The sequence below is a fragment of the Rhyacophila brunnea genome, unplaced genomic scaffold (genome assembly GCF_057557595.1).
Source record: "Rhyacophila brunnea isolate RB1 unplaced genomic scaffold, BYU_Rbru_1.0 scaffold_10, whole genome shotgun sequence".
NCBI lineage: Eukaryota > Metazoa > Arthropoda > Insecta > Trichoptera > Rhyacophilidae > Rhyacophila > Rhyacophila brunnea.
Window position 1 is genome coordinate 10,572,250 of NW_028232752.1, and position 15,767 is coordinate 10,588,016.

At 35.7% G+C, this 15,767-nt stretch overlaps 1 protein-coding gene across 1 annotated transcript in view; it reads left to right on the forward strand.

Moving 5' to 3' along the window:
* The window catches only part of LOC147078873 (neurotrimin-like), a 299,771-nt gene that overhangs the window by 158,037 nt on the left and 125,967 nt on the right, over window positions 1–15,767 (forward strand). The window contains exon 2 of the mRNA XM_085950714.1: window positions 4,712–4,809. Within this exon, the coding sequence (XP_085806840.1) occupies window positions 4,712–4,809 (98 nt within the window). The remainder of the gene's footprint in view (window positions 1–4,711; window positions 4,810–15,767) is intronic.

Sequence of the window (15,767 nt, forward strand, 5' to 3'; positions counted from 1 at the left end):
ATAAAATAATGGTGGATCACCACCAATGTAAATTATTAATATTATCACCTTCACGTAATCGAATCAGTGTTTTAATACTGTGGTTAATGATATGCTTATGACGTTTTTGTATCGGATTAAAAATAAACCTCTGTGATGTTTTAATTATAACGTGTATCGTACCTTAGCAAATATTAACTTTTGATGCGTGCGCAGTTTTAACCTATTCATGTTTTCGCAATTAACAACGTCAGAAAAAGGGTAAAATAATTTATAGTTAGTGTTGAGCCGGTAATGGCAAAACTTTCAGCTTATGAAAATGCACGTAATATTACGTCCTGAAAGTTGAACTCTTTAGCGTTATGGCAGAGAAAAGTTTTTTGGCCGACCCGCCCGACTGCACTTTTGCCGTTTTTATTTTGTGGGTCACCGAAACTAATAACTGTGAAAAATCAGATTTCGACTTATTTTATATATTATAATATAATATATTGTGTAATTATTGAAGTACGTACTGGAGATGTAGCCAAGTTGAGTAAATTGATTAAATATTATAAACTTAATACTATTAATACTATCGACCGAAAGTACTTGATGGAATTTGAGTTTTAATTCTAATGTATTTAAGTTTTGTACTATTTCATTTAAGTCGTTTTTTGCGAGCCGGGTTTTGCCTTTTGGTATCTTTAGGCGCTGTGTATACTCAACAAAGGCAAACACACACTGACAACGAACACTATTCACTCTAACTTATATAATCAATCATTACAATAAAGTAGGTAAAAACTCCATTACTTACCTATCAAGTCAAGGGTCACAATAAAAAATATAACAAACAAATTATGAATACTTGAAGTATTAGTAAAGAACACCCTATCTTATTATATTATAGTCTCGCATGCAAACCATCATATATATAGGATATAGCAATGGGCTACTAGGAAACCCAATCGCGTTTTATATTCGTCACCATACATTTTCGCGTCTTGCTGTCCGTCTACCGCAAATTTATTATAATGTCGCTTAATATTTTCTATATAATCGATATTTCACAAATCGCAATGATAATTCCACAAAACTATTCAAATATGTAAGAGGCACAGCCTAGTAATTAATACAACTATACGGTTGCGCATACACACAAATCCTTGTCACTGTGTACAATGGCAAGTTTATCTGGAGGATACTCTAGCTATTCTAAATATTCAGTACCAATATTCATTGCGCTGGGCATACAAAATTGCACTTACGACAAACTGAAACTTTCTTCAACGATATTTATAGGGCAACCACAGAAAAATATTCAGCTTTTCATTGATAAAAAAAACTTAAAAGGATAAGCTATAAACGTAAGGCAGCATTAGGATTTTCTGTCAAGTTTTTCTGTCTCACTGATAAACAATCTTCGTATAACCAGAGTATTAAAACCCAGTACACAATTACTAATGATTATTATGACAATCCATATACAAATTTCACATGGATTCTATAGATAGGTATGTGTAATACACATAATATTTTTCCACTTCCAATGAATTTTTCGCCTATTTTCTATGTAACTAGAGATGTACATGTACATATTATTATTGATATTTGTATGGGCGGTCTGATACCAAAAATAAGAAGTCCCTACATAATGTTCTTTAAAAATAATATTTTTTTCTGTTAAACAAATGTTCGACGAGTTTGTATATCTTGGATCGACCATCAGTGGGAAAGGCGGATGTGAAGCGGAAATAAGAAGACGCACACAGATTGCAAAAAATGCTATGACACGCCTTACCACTATATGCAAATGATGCTTGTGCAAGCATTAGTGTTCTCGATATTTCTATACGGAGTCGAGTCGTGGGCCCTGAAGGCAAGAGAACGGAAGGCAATTGATGCCTTTGAGATATGGTGTTGGCGCCGAATGCTTTGCATTTCTTGGACGGAGCACAGGACGAACCAGTCAATCATCCAGGGACTGAAGATAAAGGAACGGCTCTCGACGATATGTCTGAGACGAATTCTGCAGTTTTTTGGACATGTTGTCAGGCGCGGACCGGACAACCTGGAGAGACTGGTAGTTTTGGGTAGCCTCCAGGGAAGGCGAAGCAGAGGAAGAGCGTCTGCGCGATGGAGCGACCAAGTGAAAGAGCTGACTGGGGGCACCATCCATTCTGCCCTGAGAGAAGCGGAAGATCGAGAAGGATGGAAAGTCTTGGTCGCTCAAAGGATGGCGAAATTTAAATGTGGTCACGATCCTCAGCCATGAGTGCACGACCAAGAAGAGATAACCATTGTACAATATTTAAACACGTAGTTGCATTTGCATTTTTCCATTGGAGATATGATCTTATGTGTACTGCGTAGCACCTACCGAAATATTTTGCGCTAGGTTCTCAATAATGGTGACGACACTGGCAAAACCACGTCAGTTACAATTTTCATTCATGCGTTTCCAACCAAGAAGAATTCATATTACAGTTTTTATTCACCCTAAAATGGGTTTATGGAATTTCTAGTAACCAAACCACGTAAAACACACAATTTAGATGCCACGTTTGCCTTGGAAAGCGTTAAAAAAACGTTTTCACCCAAATTTTTAGATGACATACTTTTTATTATCAGTTCTTCGTTTTTATCACATTTCAATAAGTGCATCAATAATATTAACATATATTATACAAGTATATTATTATAATCGAATCGTCGTGTCGCAAAATAATCTCAGGAATTGTTTTTAAAACTGCTTTGGATATTTTTTAAAACCCCCTTTTTTTAAATTGGCCTCCATGACATCATCATTTTTTGCCTATTAATATGATGAAAAAATCAAAATCTATATATTATAATGACGCAGTGGGTATGAATTAAAAATAGGTTTTGTAATTTTTTTAAAGTAGAAAAGTGGCCAAAACGGATTTTGTGACTCAACAACTCAATTTTTGTACAATTGTTGGGTCTCTTAGGCATAAAACCCACCAAAGTGGACGAGCGGGCGCAGTCGGCATAAGAAGCGTATATACATAACCATAATCACACGCCTCTTGCCACGCACTACCTCTCACCTATGTAAAAAGCGGCGCCGATCACATTTCGTTTCGTGTTTCTTTGCAAAGCTATAGAATTTAGTAATTTATTTGTCCGCCATAAATTAATTTTCACAATGATGTAATTGTGCTAGCATAGTAAGTTATTATTTGTAATAACAATAAGCGATGTAAGCGCACAGTGTTGAATAAATTAAAATATGTGTATGCAGAAAAAGCGCGCGCCTGTTTGACGACGCTCCTGCCGCCGAGTAAATTAGTGACCCTCGCGCTCCTTTCGCATGGTATTTTCGTTTTATTCTCGTGCTATGATGTCAAAGGACGCCACGCTCTATTCTGTGTGCGTTGAAATATAAGGCGTGCGTGGCGTCATGGTCGTCATACGCTGAGTACACTCTATTGTATTCCTCGTGATTCACCGCCCAAATTGCAAAAATGAGCGCGCACCCCGCACGTCCTATTCTATGGGCGCTATCGCTTACGGAAAGTTTTCAGTAGATAATGTAGTCGGTTTGTTATTATTATTGAAATTATCTGCACTATAATAAGTAAAAAATTAAAAGAATCATACATAATTATGATTTTTATGTATTATAAAATTATCATTTTTTCTACTACCTATTTAATCTATCACTACATACCATTTAAGTCCAAGGCCAACTGCAGAATTACGCTCCAGGTATCTTTATCCATATCTTGTGATGTCCCTGGGAAAGGTGCCGCCCTTAATCAGACTTAAAAAACCGTTCCGTCTAATTTTTAGTTTCAAATTGTCTTCAAATTCGTAATATACATACTTAGTTAATATTTATTTTGATATAATATATTTTCGACTTCCTTAAATCGACAAATACACCAAAAATCTTTAAATTGACATACTCACCGTCTACTAAGAATTATAACATATCCACATAATATACTCTTAAACAGTGGAGATTTTAGGTACCAGTGGGTCTATTCTATACTTATGGAACACTAAATTGATAAATAGTATCAAACTTAGGGTAGGTTTGTATCAAAATATTAGCACTTATTGTAACAATTACACGAAGCTGGTTTTTATTGTTGCAATAAGTGCTATATTTTAACAGCACCTATCTTGCTGCTGTTAAAATATCGCACTTATTGCAACAATAAAAACCAGCTTCGTGTAATTGTTACAATAAGTGCTAATATTTTGATACAAACCTACCCTAAGTTTGATAATATTTATCACTTTATGACTTTAGCGGTCGATAAGCATAGAATAGACCCACTGAAGGTTTGTGAGGCACCCTTGTGAAAAGAAACTCTGTCCAATAAACTGCCACTACAACATGTATTACAACAGTTATGCTGTCAGAAATTTTTATGCTTCGATTATTTTTTTAGCCAAGATATCGATACTTCCTAGTTAAGTGACAGCATCGTCTGCTTCATGGAAAATCGCTATATCTCTCAAAAGTTGCAATATTTTTCTATTTGTTCCTTCATTCACCGCCCTTCAGACCATAAATAAAGTACCTATTAAAAAATTACTTACCACTCCATGGCCTCTAGTGTGACAGTTGCTGGCATATTATATCTATAATATTACTATATAAATAAAAATATATTTTAAAAAAAAATCTCTTGCATAGCCAATAAAAAAATGAATTATTGTCTATCTATCAATTTCATGAACCATCGTTTCCTAATTTTTTTATTTCTTATTTCAGCGGATCCCAAATTCAGTGCAGCGATAACAAACGTCACGGTTCCTGTGGGTAGAGAAGCCATATTGGCATGTATTGTTCAAGATTTGTCCGCATATAAGGTAAGATAATATCATATATCTATAAAATTATCATCTAAAGATAATTTTGCACTCCATGCTTGTCCAGTACTGCAAACAATCTCGTTATCTGAGTTGTCTGAGATAGATTATATTTTGTTGACCCGCTTGATCTGAATATTATTGATAGCGATCGCTTTTGTGTCAACAGAGTAGTTTATCAATACTTTCTTCTTCGACATGTGCATCTTTAAACAAATTTTGAGGCTTTATTTTGTTAGTATTCATTTAGATGTAAGTACTGTAATTGTACAACTAATTTAGGCACATTACGATTTAAAATACATAAGACAAATGAATGTGGATAATTATGTAGATACCCAATTAATGCCACAATATCATAATATTTATATAATATGTAACGCCAAATGTGTGAAATTGCGTATTACATTAAATCGGCAAAATTTTGCCTATTTCATGAAAAATGCAAGCCCGTTGACTTATTCATGAATTAGGCAAAATATCTGCCGAGTGCATGACTTCGGCAGTAATTTTTCTGCCTAGTTCATGCATTGGGCAAATTAGATAGTGGCGTTCCGGTGATGTTTTTTGCAACTAAACCAAATGTGTCAAATGCTTATGCATTGGTCAAAATAGATGGTGGCGCTCCGGTGGTGTTTTTTGCAACTAATCAAACTAACCAAATGTGTCAAATGTCATTGTCGGGCTTGCATTTTTCATGAATTAGGCAAAATTTTGCCGATTTCATGTAATACGCAATTTCACACATTCAATGTAACGTATACAATAAATTTAATAAAAATATAAGTACCTACGTATGCCTATGACGCCATTTTTATGGGGATCGCTGCTTACGTATGCAAGCTTATGGTATTAACGTATCCAAAAAAGTGTAGTAATCAGTGGATCTCTTTTAAGTGGGAAACACAGTGCGCTGTTGTCAATCACAAAGGCCTACCGTACAACTTCAACGGACGCGCTCCCTGTCTTGGTTGGGGTCCTCCCTCTTGATCTGCATGTACAGGTACGCGGCGCATCCACGATGCTCCTCAAAGGCGTGGAGGTGGATGTCAGTTACTCATTTTACGCCATCTCCTCGCCTTCCTTGTGAAAAACTATTCATGAATAAGCGAACTATCCGTCTAATGAGGCTAGATGTGGCGTTAAAGCCCTGGCAGAAAAAAAGGGATGCCTCCACCAAAGGCAGGCACATATATATGTTTTTTCAAATATAAAATGGCGAATCGAGATAACCGCTTTGACTCCAGATGATTACACCAGTTAACTCTTGACTGGATATGGTGGCTTCGCTGGCAGGCACTTTGAGCTTGGTCTTGTTACCCGTTCAATATGTCCATATGGCGGAGAATTACAGGATGCAAACTACATCCTCTGGGAATGTCCTAAAATGTGTACGGAAAAGGAAAAGCTGCTCAAATTGGTTTAACCAGCTGTTGGACCCATCGGACCGTCCGCTGGAGCCGGTCGCCAGAAAGGCCAATTTTATTGCATTTAGACAATTTGCGGCGTCATACTGTCAACGTGAAGATCTCTTCACTTAGATTGTTCAGCAGTTCTGTATTAGCTTTAATTTGTTACTCACCACAATTTTTAATATTACCTCTACGTGCTGATCTCTCCCATGGGTACCTTAACTTAAAGTCAAGTAATTTCAGTCAAAGCACATTTGAATGCATGGTGACATTCATCTTGGGTAGCTGCTTTTGAGACATTCCCAGTTATAGAAAAAAAAATGATGCTGCAGATCAAACGTAGGGTCCCGTGATACGCCCGATTAAGACCGTGTGTGGTACGGGGAGAGTATGGTTTGGTGAGACCATTAACTTCAATGACTCCTACCGATAATGTTCCGGCGGGCATAAGTAAATTTACATTATTAATAACTAATTATTGTATTAGCTGTAGTAATCGTCTTACTTTAAAATAAATACCTCTCCGCCGTCGAGTTAAGCTGGCTTAATTGGATTATTGGTTCTCAGTCGTAAAACAAGCTTTTGGATTTCTTTGCTATTCATGGATTCCTTAGTATGATCTACCTCAAATACCACATTTAAAATACATCAACATTACATAATTCTTTTTTATTTATGTTTCTAGTCTCAAGACGTCGTAACGATTTAATGGATTTTTATAATATATTTTAATGGTCCTTTTAAAAATATATTTTTGAAGATTTATTTTATTTCGCTTACGGTAAACTTATGGTTCACGAGTAAGCTTATAAAAAGCAAGCTTTCTTTGCACTAGTTTTTCTGATGACATCTGTTTCACTGTTGGTTTCAAAGTTTCTTGCTTCAGACGATTCACGTAATGGTTTTTGTTCTTTCACATAAAATAATGTAAGTACGTACCTATCTTTATTGTGACTACTCTCTTTGATAAAATTGTATATTTTATAGTTAACTTTAGATACTAATTGTAAAATCTTCTAGGTATATGATAATCTATGTAGAGTAAAATATCAAATAATCAAACTTTAAGTTTAAAGTAGGTTGATTTTTAACTTTTTACTGTTAGTTCTTAGTAGAATGTATGCCGTTTAAGATAATACTATTTTTGTAAGTTATTTTTTATTTAATGTATGTGCTGTTTCAACAATTTATATTATAACACACAGCAGGCTTAGTATTAGGACATTAATTCAATTGAATTATCTTAATTGTATGTTATTACAAAACCATCAGTATAATTTATATCGACATTATTATAGTGAAATATTTACGATAAAAAATTATATTGATAATCTCTGTGATCACAACTTTGACAAGAATTAGGCATTTTATTATTCAAAAAATGGGTAAAGCCTCAATTACATTGAGCTTCTTTACGAGCTGTTTATTGGCGAATTTACAGTCTGCCTGTGAAATTGCCCAGTGTAATCATCGAATAAGCTAATAAGCATGTTGTAAACACTCTACCGAGAAACGCCCGCTTTTAAATTCGCCATTAAACAGCTCGTAAAGAAGCTCAATGTAATTGAAGCTTAAGATTAACACATTTGAAGATAATTCTAAAGATACTCATTATAAGCTATGTCTTTGACCAGTGAAGTGTGATAAACATCCTACGAATAATGATTGCTTTATAATAATTATTGACCTAAGAATAAGGTAGTGTTTTTTTGAAATACGCAATTTCTTTTGGCATAATCGATTTTTTTTAACGGTATATGTTAACGCGTACACGCGCGTTAACACCATTTTACTCCCTACTTCAATAATAGTTTGTCAATTTATGGCTACGGCCGTATGTTGTAGCTTAACCACTGGGGAATGCCAAAAGAAATGGCGTATTTCAAAAAAACACTACCTTATTCTTAGGTCAATAATTATTATAAAGCAATCATTATTCGTAGGATGTTTATCACACTTGAATGGGCAAAAACATAGATTATAATGAGTATCTTTAAAATTGTCTTCAAATGTGTTAATCTTACCCATTTTTTGAATAATAAAATGCCTAATTCTTGTCAAATTTGGGATCACAGAAATTATCAATATAATTTTTTATCGTGAATATTTTACAAAAATTATCTCGTAATAAATTATACTAATGGTTTTATAAATGCGTTTAAAAAATAATAAATGTAAAAAATCTTAACCCCACTGTACATTTATGTACTAAATTAGACTTTATTCTAAAACATTAGAGCGAGAGGTTTAAAAGAATACTATTGTATGTAATAAAAACACTTTATGCAGTCATTGAATGTTTAAAATAAATATAAAGAATAATAAGGCTTCAAAATTATATAAATAGATTATCTACAACGTTTAAGGTATGTCCAGGATCATGCTTTGAAAATAGAAAAAAAGCACCATTTTGACCCACGCTGAGCACGTCTGCCCGTAAACCCTACAAAAATAAACTCAACTAAAAATATATTTATAAAAATACATCAATATAATATTAAACAGGCCATTGAGAAATGATGACAAGCTGTGCGGCATGTCATCAACGACTGCCCAATACTAGAAAAGAAGCATATGGACTCTCAAAACTCTGTATAGATGGCATAACAATGAAATTGATATCCAAAAACGTCATGAAATACTAAACAACAAAACAATACAAGAACACTACACAAAATATTTAATTCTGGCCATAAAATTAAAAACATAAATTTAGGAACAGAATAGAATATGTAATTAACCCTATTAACTACCCTGTAAAAAAAGGGCATGGTTATTAAAAAAATATATACTTAATATAATATTATACTTGAAAGCAGAATGCGGATATTGTTTTGAGGTTCAAAAATTATTATGAAGAAAAAAATCATATTCACAATATTTCCAATATCTTGAATATGAAAAATAATAAAAAGTTTTGTAGACAGAGTTTCTGGCTTACAAGTTTTAGTAGAGTAGAGTAGTTCGACAGTGTTGCCAAACTATCCGAACTGAATTACATTTCCTGAATATAAATGAGTCTACAGCGTTTTTATAAGCCAACGCCAGACCATAAAGGCAAATTATCGCAACTATTTTTTATCGATCCATGCCAAGTATGAAAACTACGGTCGTGAAATAGTTTCGTAATGCCCGGAAAGGTTTTTTCATCAATTTTACTTAATGTTTCACAAACGTATACCAAATAATATACTGGCAAGACTCATTAGGACATATTTACATACTTTAAAATGATAATAATAATAACAATAATAATAATAATAATACGATGTAACTGATGGTGTCATTATTAATTATATTACATCACCGCACATCTTTAGATTAATAAAGCCTGAGCATAACTTTCTGCGCAAGTAATGAGTGGTCCACTGCCATACTATTTATTGATAACGTACTTGCAAGCACAGTTTGGTATTCTATGATGACTGTAGTGTATAAATAAATTATTAGTTATTGTCGCTTAGAATCGACTGTCACATTGACAAACGTCCTAGTGTATTATGATATTATTATATACAGAAGAAGTTTACTTACTTTGATCGTCACTTTCAATTATTAATAACACATAACCACCAAATCAGATGAACTTCAAGGTCTCAAAGATACGTTAAAATAATCTGAAAGAAATTTGAAACTAAGAATTCTCCGACAAGTGAACACGACAGACGCGTCAGTATGAGTACTCTATAGACAATCACAGGTCATCCATAGACAACTGGAGGGGCGAAAAGTAGGATCAGTCGTGTAATGTATCGGCTTCCTTCATCAGTTGGCAATGATTACATGCATACGTATTAGGTAGATACTGTTTTATTAATTGAATGACTTTCAAAATTTATTTTAATATATATTTTTAATAATAATAATAAGAAAAAGTACATTAATATATGGTAGTTTTTATTGCAACAAATTTATTGATCATGGAATTATTGATTATTTAATATTTTTGTAAATAAACTTTCTATTTCTTTTATTCAATGAATAAGACACAAAATTTGAGGATATAACATTCTATATTATACTGAATATACATAATTTGAAAACATTTCATGCATAATATTATACACACAAGAAAAAATCATTTTGTAGAATTTTGAAGACGTATTTTTTTCGACGAAACGACTGGTGAGTATATTATGCATAAAATGTTTTCAAATTATATATAATATATTATTCAGTACTTATAAAATGATACATTCTCAAGTGTCGCTAGATTTCAAAATCAGCCAAGTCCATAATAGATGAATAGGAGAAAAACAGCTTTTTGTTTTCACAAATACACAGTCACAAAGGTGAATATTTATATTATTTCGAGTATAGAATATATAAAATTAATAAATTCCACATTTTGATAATGCGGAAATGTTAGAAAGCAGTTGTAGTTCTTCAACAATTCACAAACAAGTCAAAAATGCCTAAAGGTGGACTTGGCTGATTTTGAAATGTAGCGATATATTATTGGGTTGTAGGTATTTGTTGAATATAAGAAACAGTTTATTAAAATCATTAGCAAATCTAAGTAAAAACTAAAATAATGTTGAGATCCGCAACGTCGGTTAGTTATTAAGGAATTAATTGATACCGACCTTCATTTAATATACTAAAACCGATATCCGATAACCAATAAAGTTAAGGGAGGCCTCCATCCAGCAGTGAATCGACCACGGCTGATGGTGATAATGATTTATCAATAACGAACACGGATGAAAACCATTCAATTCTTTAGTATGAAAATGTTTGTACCGTACATAAATCATGTAAAGTAAGTAATTAGGTTCTTTAAAATAAATAATGTTTTTTTTTTATAAAATTCACTTCTGGTGTATTATTCCGATAAGAAATATTAGTAAATAAATTACAAGATAAAAAGAACTTTTTATATACAACGTTTTTAAATTTTCTGTTGAATCATAACTTGACTTGACTAGCTTAAACGATGAAAAAAAATTGTACTTCATAGAAATACTACTCAAATGTCATTTTGACATGTCATATTGATTTCCATAGTAGCGCACGTATATATTAATAATTTAGTTGCTAGGACCATCCGCTTAGCAACCAATAATTTTGTCGAAATAACTTTTCTTACAAAACACAATTAACTGACAATGAATTCAATTCTACTTAAAGATGGCTAAAAGTATTGAAAAAATGCATTGGCATCGTGTTCCGATATATTATCAAAGTTTCAAATGCCTAGCTAGTCGAGAAGTTAGTTAAAAATCGATTTCAAGATTTGTACCCGACAAATAAGAATACGAGCTAAGAAAAACGTTGTAAAAATGTGTTTGTTGTGTGTAATTGATGATTTGAAAATATTAAATACATTGTAAACTGCTAAGAGTTGTAAGAACGATATTTATTAAGGATATAATTTGCAAACTAAACTTGTATTCTAGATATTAATAAACACGACAAACAGAAAATTTTTGAATTCACAGACATATGCAATACATAATTAGAAATGCGAACAAAGAAATAAAATAAATTTCAATAATAACACAACTATATTAAATTTTTAAAATTTATATCAACCTCATTTTACTTAGAAAAGGAGTTTGATGAAATGGTGATTTAAACATCTTTTTATTATTGTGGACAAGTACAAAATAAATCGTAACAAATCCTCACGAGTTATAAATGTTGGCACGAGTTATAAATAGCGTTAAAAAAAAGGATTCGGTTAGGTACATGTTCAAACACGCGCGTTAACATCATTTTACTCCCTAATTCAATTATAGTTTATCAATTCATGGCTACGGCCGTATGTTGTAGCTTAACTACTGGGGAATGCCAAAAGAAATGGCGTATTTCAAAAAAACACTACCTTATTCTTAGGTCAATAATTATTATAAATCAATCTTTATTCGTAAGATGTTTATTATACTTGAATGGTCAACAACATAGCTTATAATGAGTATCTTTAGAATTTTTGAATAATAAAATGCCTAATTCTTGTCAAATTTGGGATCACGAGCATGTCCCCCCCCTTTTTTAAAATAAAGACTTTATTTATTAAGAAGGTTTCCAGACGGTAAAGTTTGAAATAAGGAACATTCTGGTATAACTAACTCAATATATGTCATTTTTCAAATTATTAGTGTCTTCTGCCAGAACAGTGACGATATAAGTTATACAATTACACCACGTGGTCTTTGTGTGTTGACTTAACATAGCAAATACTCTATCTCTGCCACTATTAAGAGGAATTAAAAGCTTTCTATTCAGTTTCTCCTTTTCACAATATCTCTATATTCTAAACAAATGCTCTACGTCTAAGGTATGTCCAGGATCATACTTTGAAAATAGAACAAAAGCTCCATTTTGACCCACGCTAAGCACGTCCGCCCTTAGTAATAGTGAATAAATTGTCATATACTAATCTTTTTATTAACACTGCAGCCCGATCTATTTGACATTTTTTAATATTTTCTTATTACGATAACTTTATTTTTGTTATCCATTCACGGTATCTTTAGAAATTTAGTATGAGTTGTCGAATATGTTATATCTGGATATCATGCCGGGTTCACCAATCTGAGTAATAGGGTAACGAATCAGAAGAATTGCTGGTAGCAGCTTGACTTCTGAACCAAGCACTCCTCAAATTAGTGTATAATCAGCATGACGTTTATAAGATTGTGGTGGCAGGTTACAGGACAGCGGCTGGGTTTTGCACACTATATTGTAAAGGTTAATCATTTTAGTTATTTTAGATTATGAAGTTTATCATCATCGCGGACGGACATTTTGTGTTAAAATTAAAATTTAAATGTATTTATTTTACATAATATTATGAACAGGACAAATTATAAATTCAAAGCGTTCACGACATGACATAAAGTAAGTGTTAACAATAATTTCCAAATAAAAATGCAGGGTACTTTGAGTAAATAATACAATAACATAATAAGAAAAATAAAACTACATGGAAGCAAACAGAGTGAACTAGATTGATAGACCCTATCTCAAAAACTTAAAACAACGTCCACCTAAATTCACCCTCCCGCGGTTATTGCAACACAATGCTATGCCGCATAAACATAGTTTGGAGATATGAGTAATTTAATGTTCTTGTTCGTTCACTATTGTAACAGGAAAAATTACTATGCTCATTAAAATGTTCGATAAATCTCACATATAAGTATTCTCTTTGGAGCAGAAGACATGGAAGACTGACCGATATCAATTTTGACTGGCATGGCATATTATATTGTTGGTAAAATCATTTTTTTTTAGCAAAATTTGTGTGTTTTTTAGCAAAAAGTGGTCAACGGCTGGTCGGCCCCAAGTGGACACATTGACGCCAGTAGATGTGTTCATAGCAAAAGTTGGGAAATGCCAAACTGCCAGCAAGTCCCATCTGCTGGCCTCCCCGTGGCGACCTCCGGGCAATGCAGCGTACACTGTAGCTAACAGCAGGGGGCGAAGGGCGAGTGACCGGCGCCATAAAACTGGCCTTCTGACTAAGGGAAGGAAATCCCCGACAGAAAAACCTGGTCGAGCCGACCTTCAGGGCCTTCGTGGCTCAGGCCTCGGGAGCGCTGGGCTAATCACCTTGCCTCCTTAAACGAAACAGATTAACAAAACACCTACACAGCAGCCTCGGACGACAACCGGCTCTGTAAAACGACGACCTTGCATGGAAATGGACAATGAAACAGGTAGAGTAATCCTCTCTAACAACTCGAGTATGCGCATTGGGACATATAATGTTCGCACCCTGCGCACCCCCGGAAAGGACCTGCACGCCACACGCATCATGCACACCTATGGTGTGGACATCCTAGGGCTGAGCGAAGTGCGCTGGAAAGGAGCCGGGAGAAAGTTGATTGAGGGTTACTCTATTGTCTACTCAGGTCAGGAGCAATACCATCGCCAGGGAGTGGCAGTGTTGATGTCAAAGAGAGCGGCCCGTTGCCTCGTGAAATGGGAACCAATCTCGGAGAGACTGATACGTGCCTCCTTCAAGACGCCTGGTAGCTCCTTGACCGTCTTTCAGTGCTACGCCCCCACTGAGGATGCCGACGCGCAGACAAAGGATGCTTTTTACGATTCTCTCCACGCGGCAGTCTCCGCCATCCCCCGAAGAGACCGCGTGATTGTAATGGGGGATTATAATGCGAGAGTAGGAGCAGACCCGGTGCTTGGCCCCACGGTGATGGGACGACACGGCCTCGGTGACCCCAACGATAATGGTGAGCGGCTCGTAGAATTCGCCACTCTGAACGAGCTTGCAATCGGAGGCACTGTTTTTCCCCACAAAGACATTCACAAATATACGTGGACGTCTCCTGATGGACGCACGAGGACGCAGATTGACCACTTCTTATACAGCTTGAAGCACCGAAAGGAACTTCTCGACGTGCGTACTTACAGAGGCGCTGATATCCATAGCGATCATGAGTTACTTATTGGAAACATCCGAGTAAAACTCAGTCGCCAGTCGAGGCCTCCAAAGTGCGAACGAATTGACGTTGAGAAGCTCCGACGCCGAAGAATTCGGACCGACTTCGAAACTGCTGTACGAGATAGTGTAGATCGTATCTACGAGCGGCACAAATCTGAATCCGACCTCATTGAGGCGGACTGGAGCCTCATAAAGAGTGCGATTGTGTCGTCGGCTCGTACCGTCCTTGGTACCAGAAGGAGTGAGCAGCCAAAGTGGATGTCTGACGAAACGTGGGTTGAAATTGGTGAACGAGCCAGGCTGAAAGCCCTGAGAGACGAGGAGAGAGACCCCGACCGAACCGAGGACCGCCGGACTGACTACCAGACCCATGACAGGGTAGTCAAACGATCCGTGCGGTTGGACAAGCGCAATTTTATGAACCGGCAAATTGAAGCGGCAGAGGAGGCAGCAAGCAAAAATGACACCAGGAAACTCTTCCGAATCACCCGTGAAGTCTGCGGCAGGCGACCACCGACTCCCGGAGCCATTCGTGGTCCCAGTGGAGCAATAGAGTCTGACGCAGAATGCGTCAAGAAGATTTGGAAGAATCATTTCTGCGGAGTGCTGAACCGCCCACCCCCCTTGGATCCCTTTGACATATCTGCGGAAGCTTTACTTTTGGACATTCCCCGAGCGACCGACATTTCCGATTGCCCGCCCACGCACACCGAGATAAAATCGGCTGTGAAAAGGCTCAAGAACGGAAAGGCACCGGGGGGAGACGGGATTCATCCTGAATTCCTCAAGTACAGCTTGAGCGCAATCCTGCACCCTATGTTTCATCTGATGACAAAGGTGTGGGAAGAAGAGCGCTGCCCAAGGGACTGGGTGAACGGTGAAATCATCACACTTCTTAAAAAAGGTGACCCTCTAAGCTGCGACAATTACCGAGGCATTACGCTACTCAGTGTTCCGGGAAAGATTTTGGCAAACATCATTTTGATGAGAATAAGGGACCCAATAATGCACGTCCTCAGGAAAAACCAAGCCGGGTTTCTACCTGGTCGAGCGTGTGCAGACCAAATCCACAACCTTCGATGTCTTCTCCAGCAGAGCCATGAGTTGAACAGTCCGATGGCCTGCTGTTTTGTGGA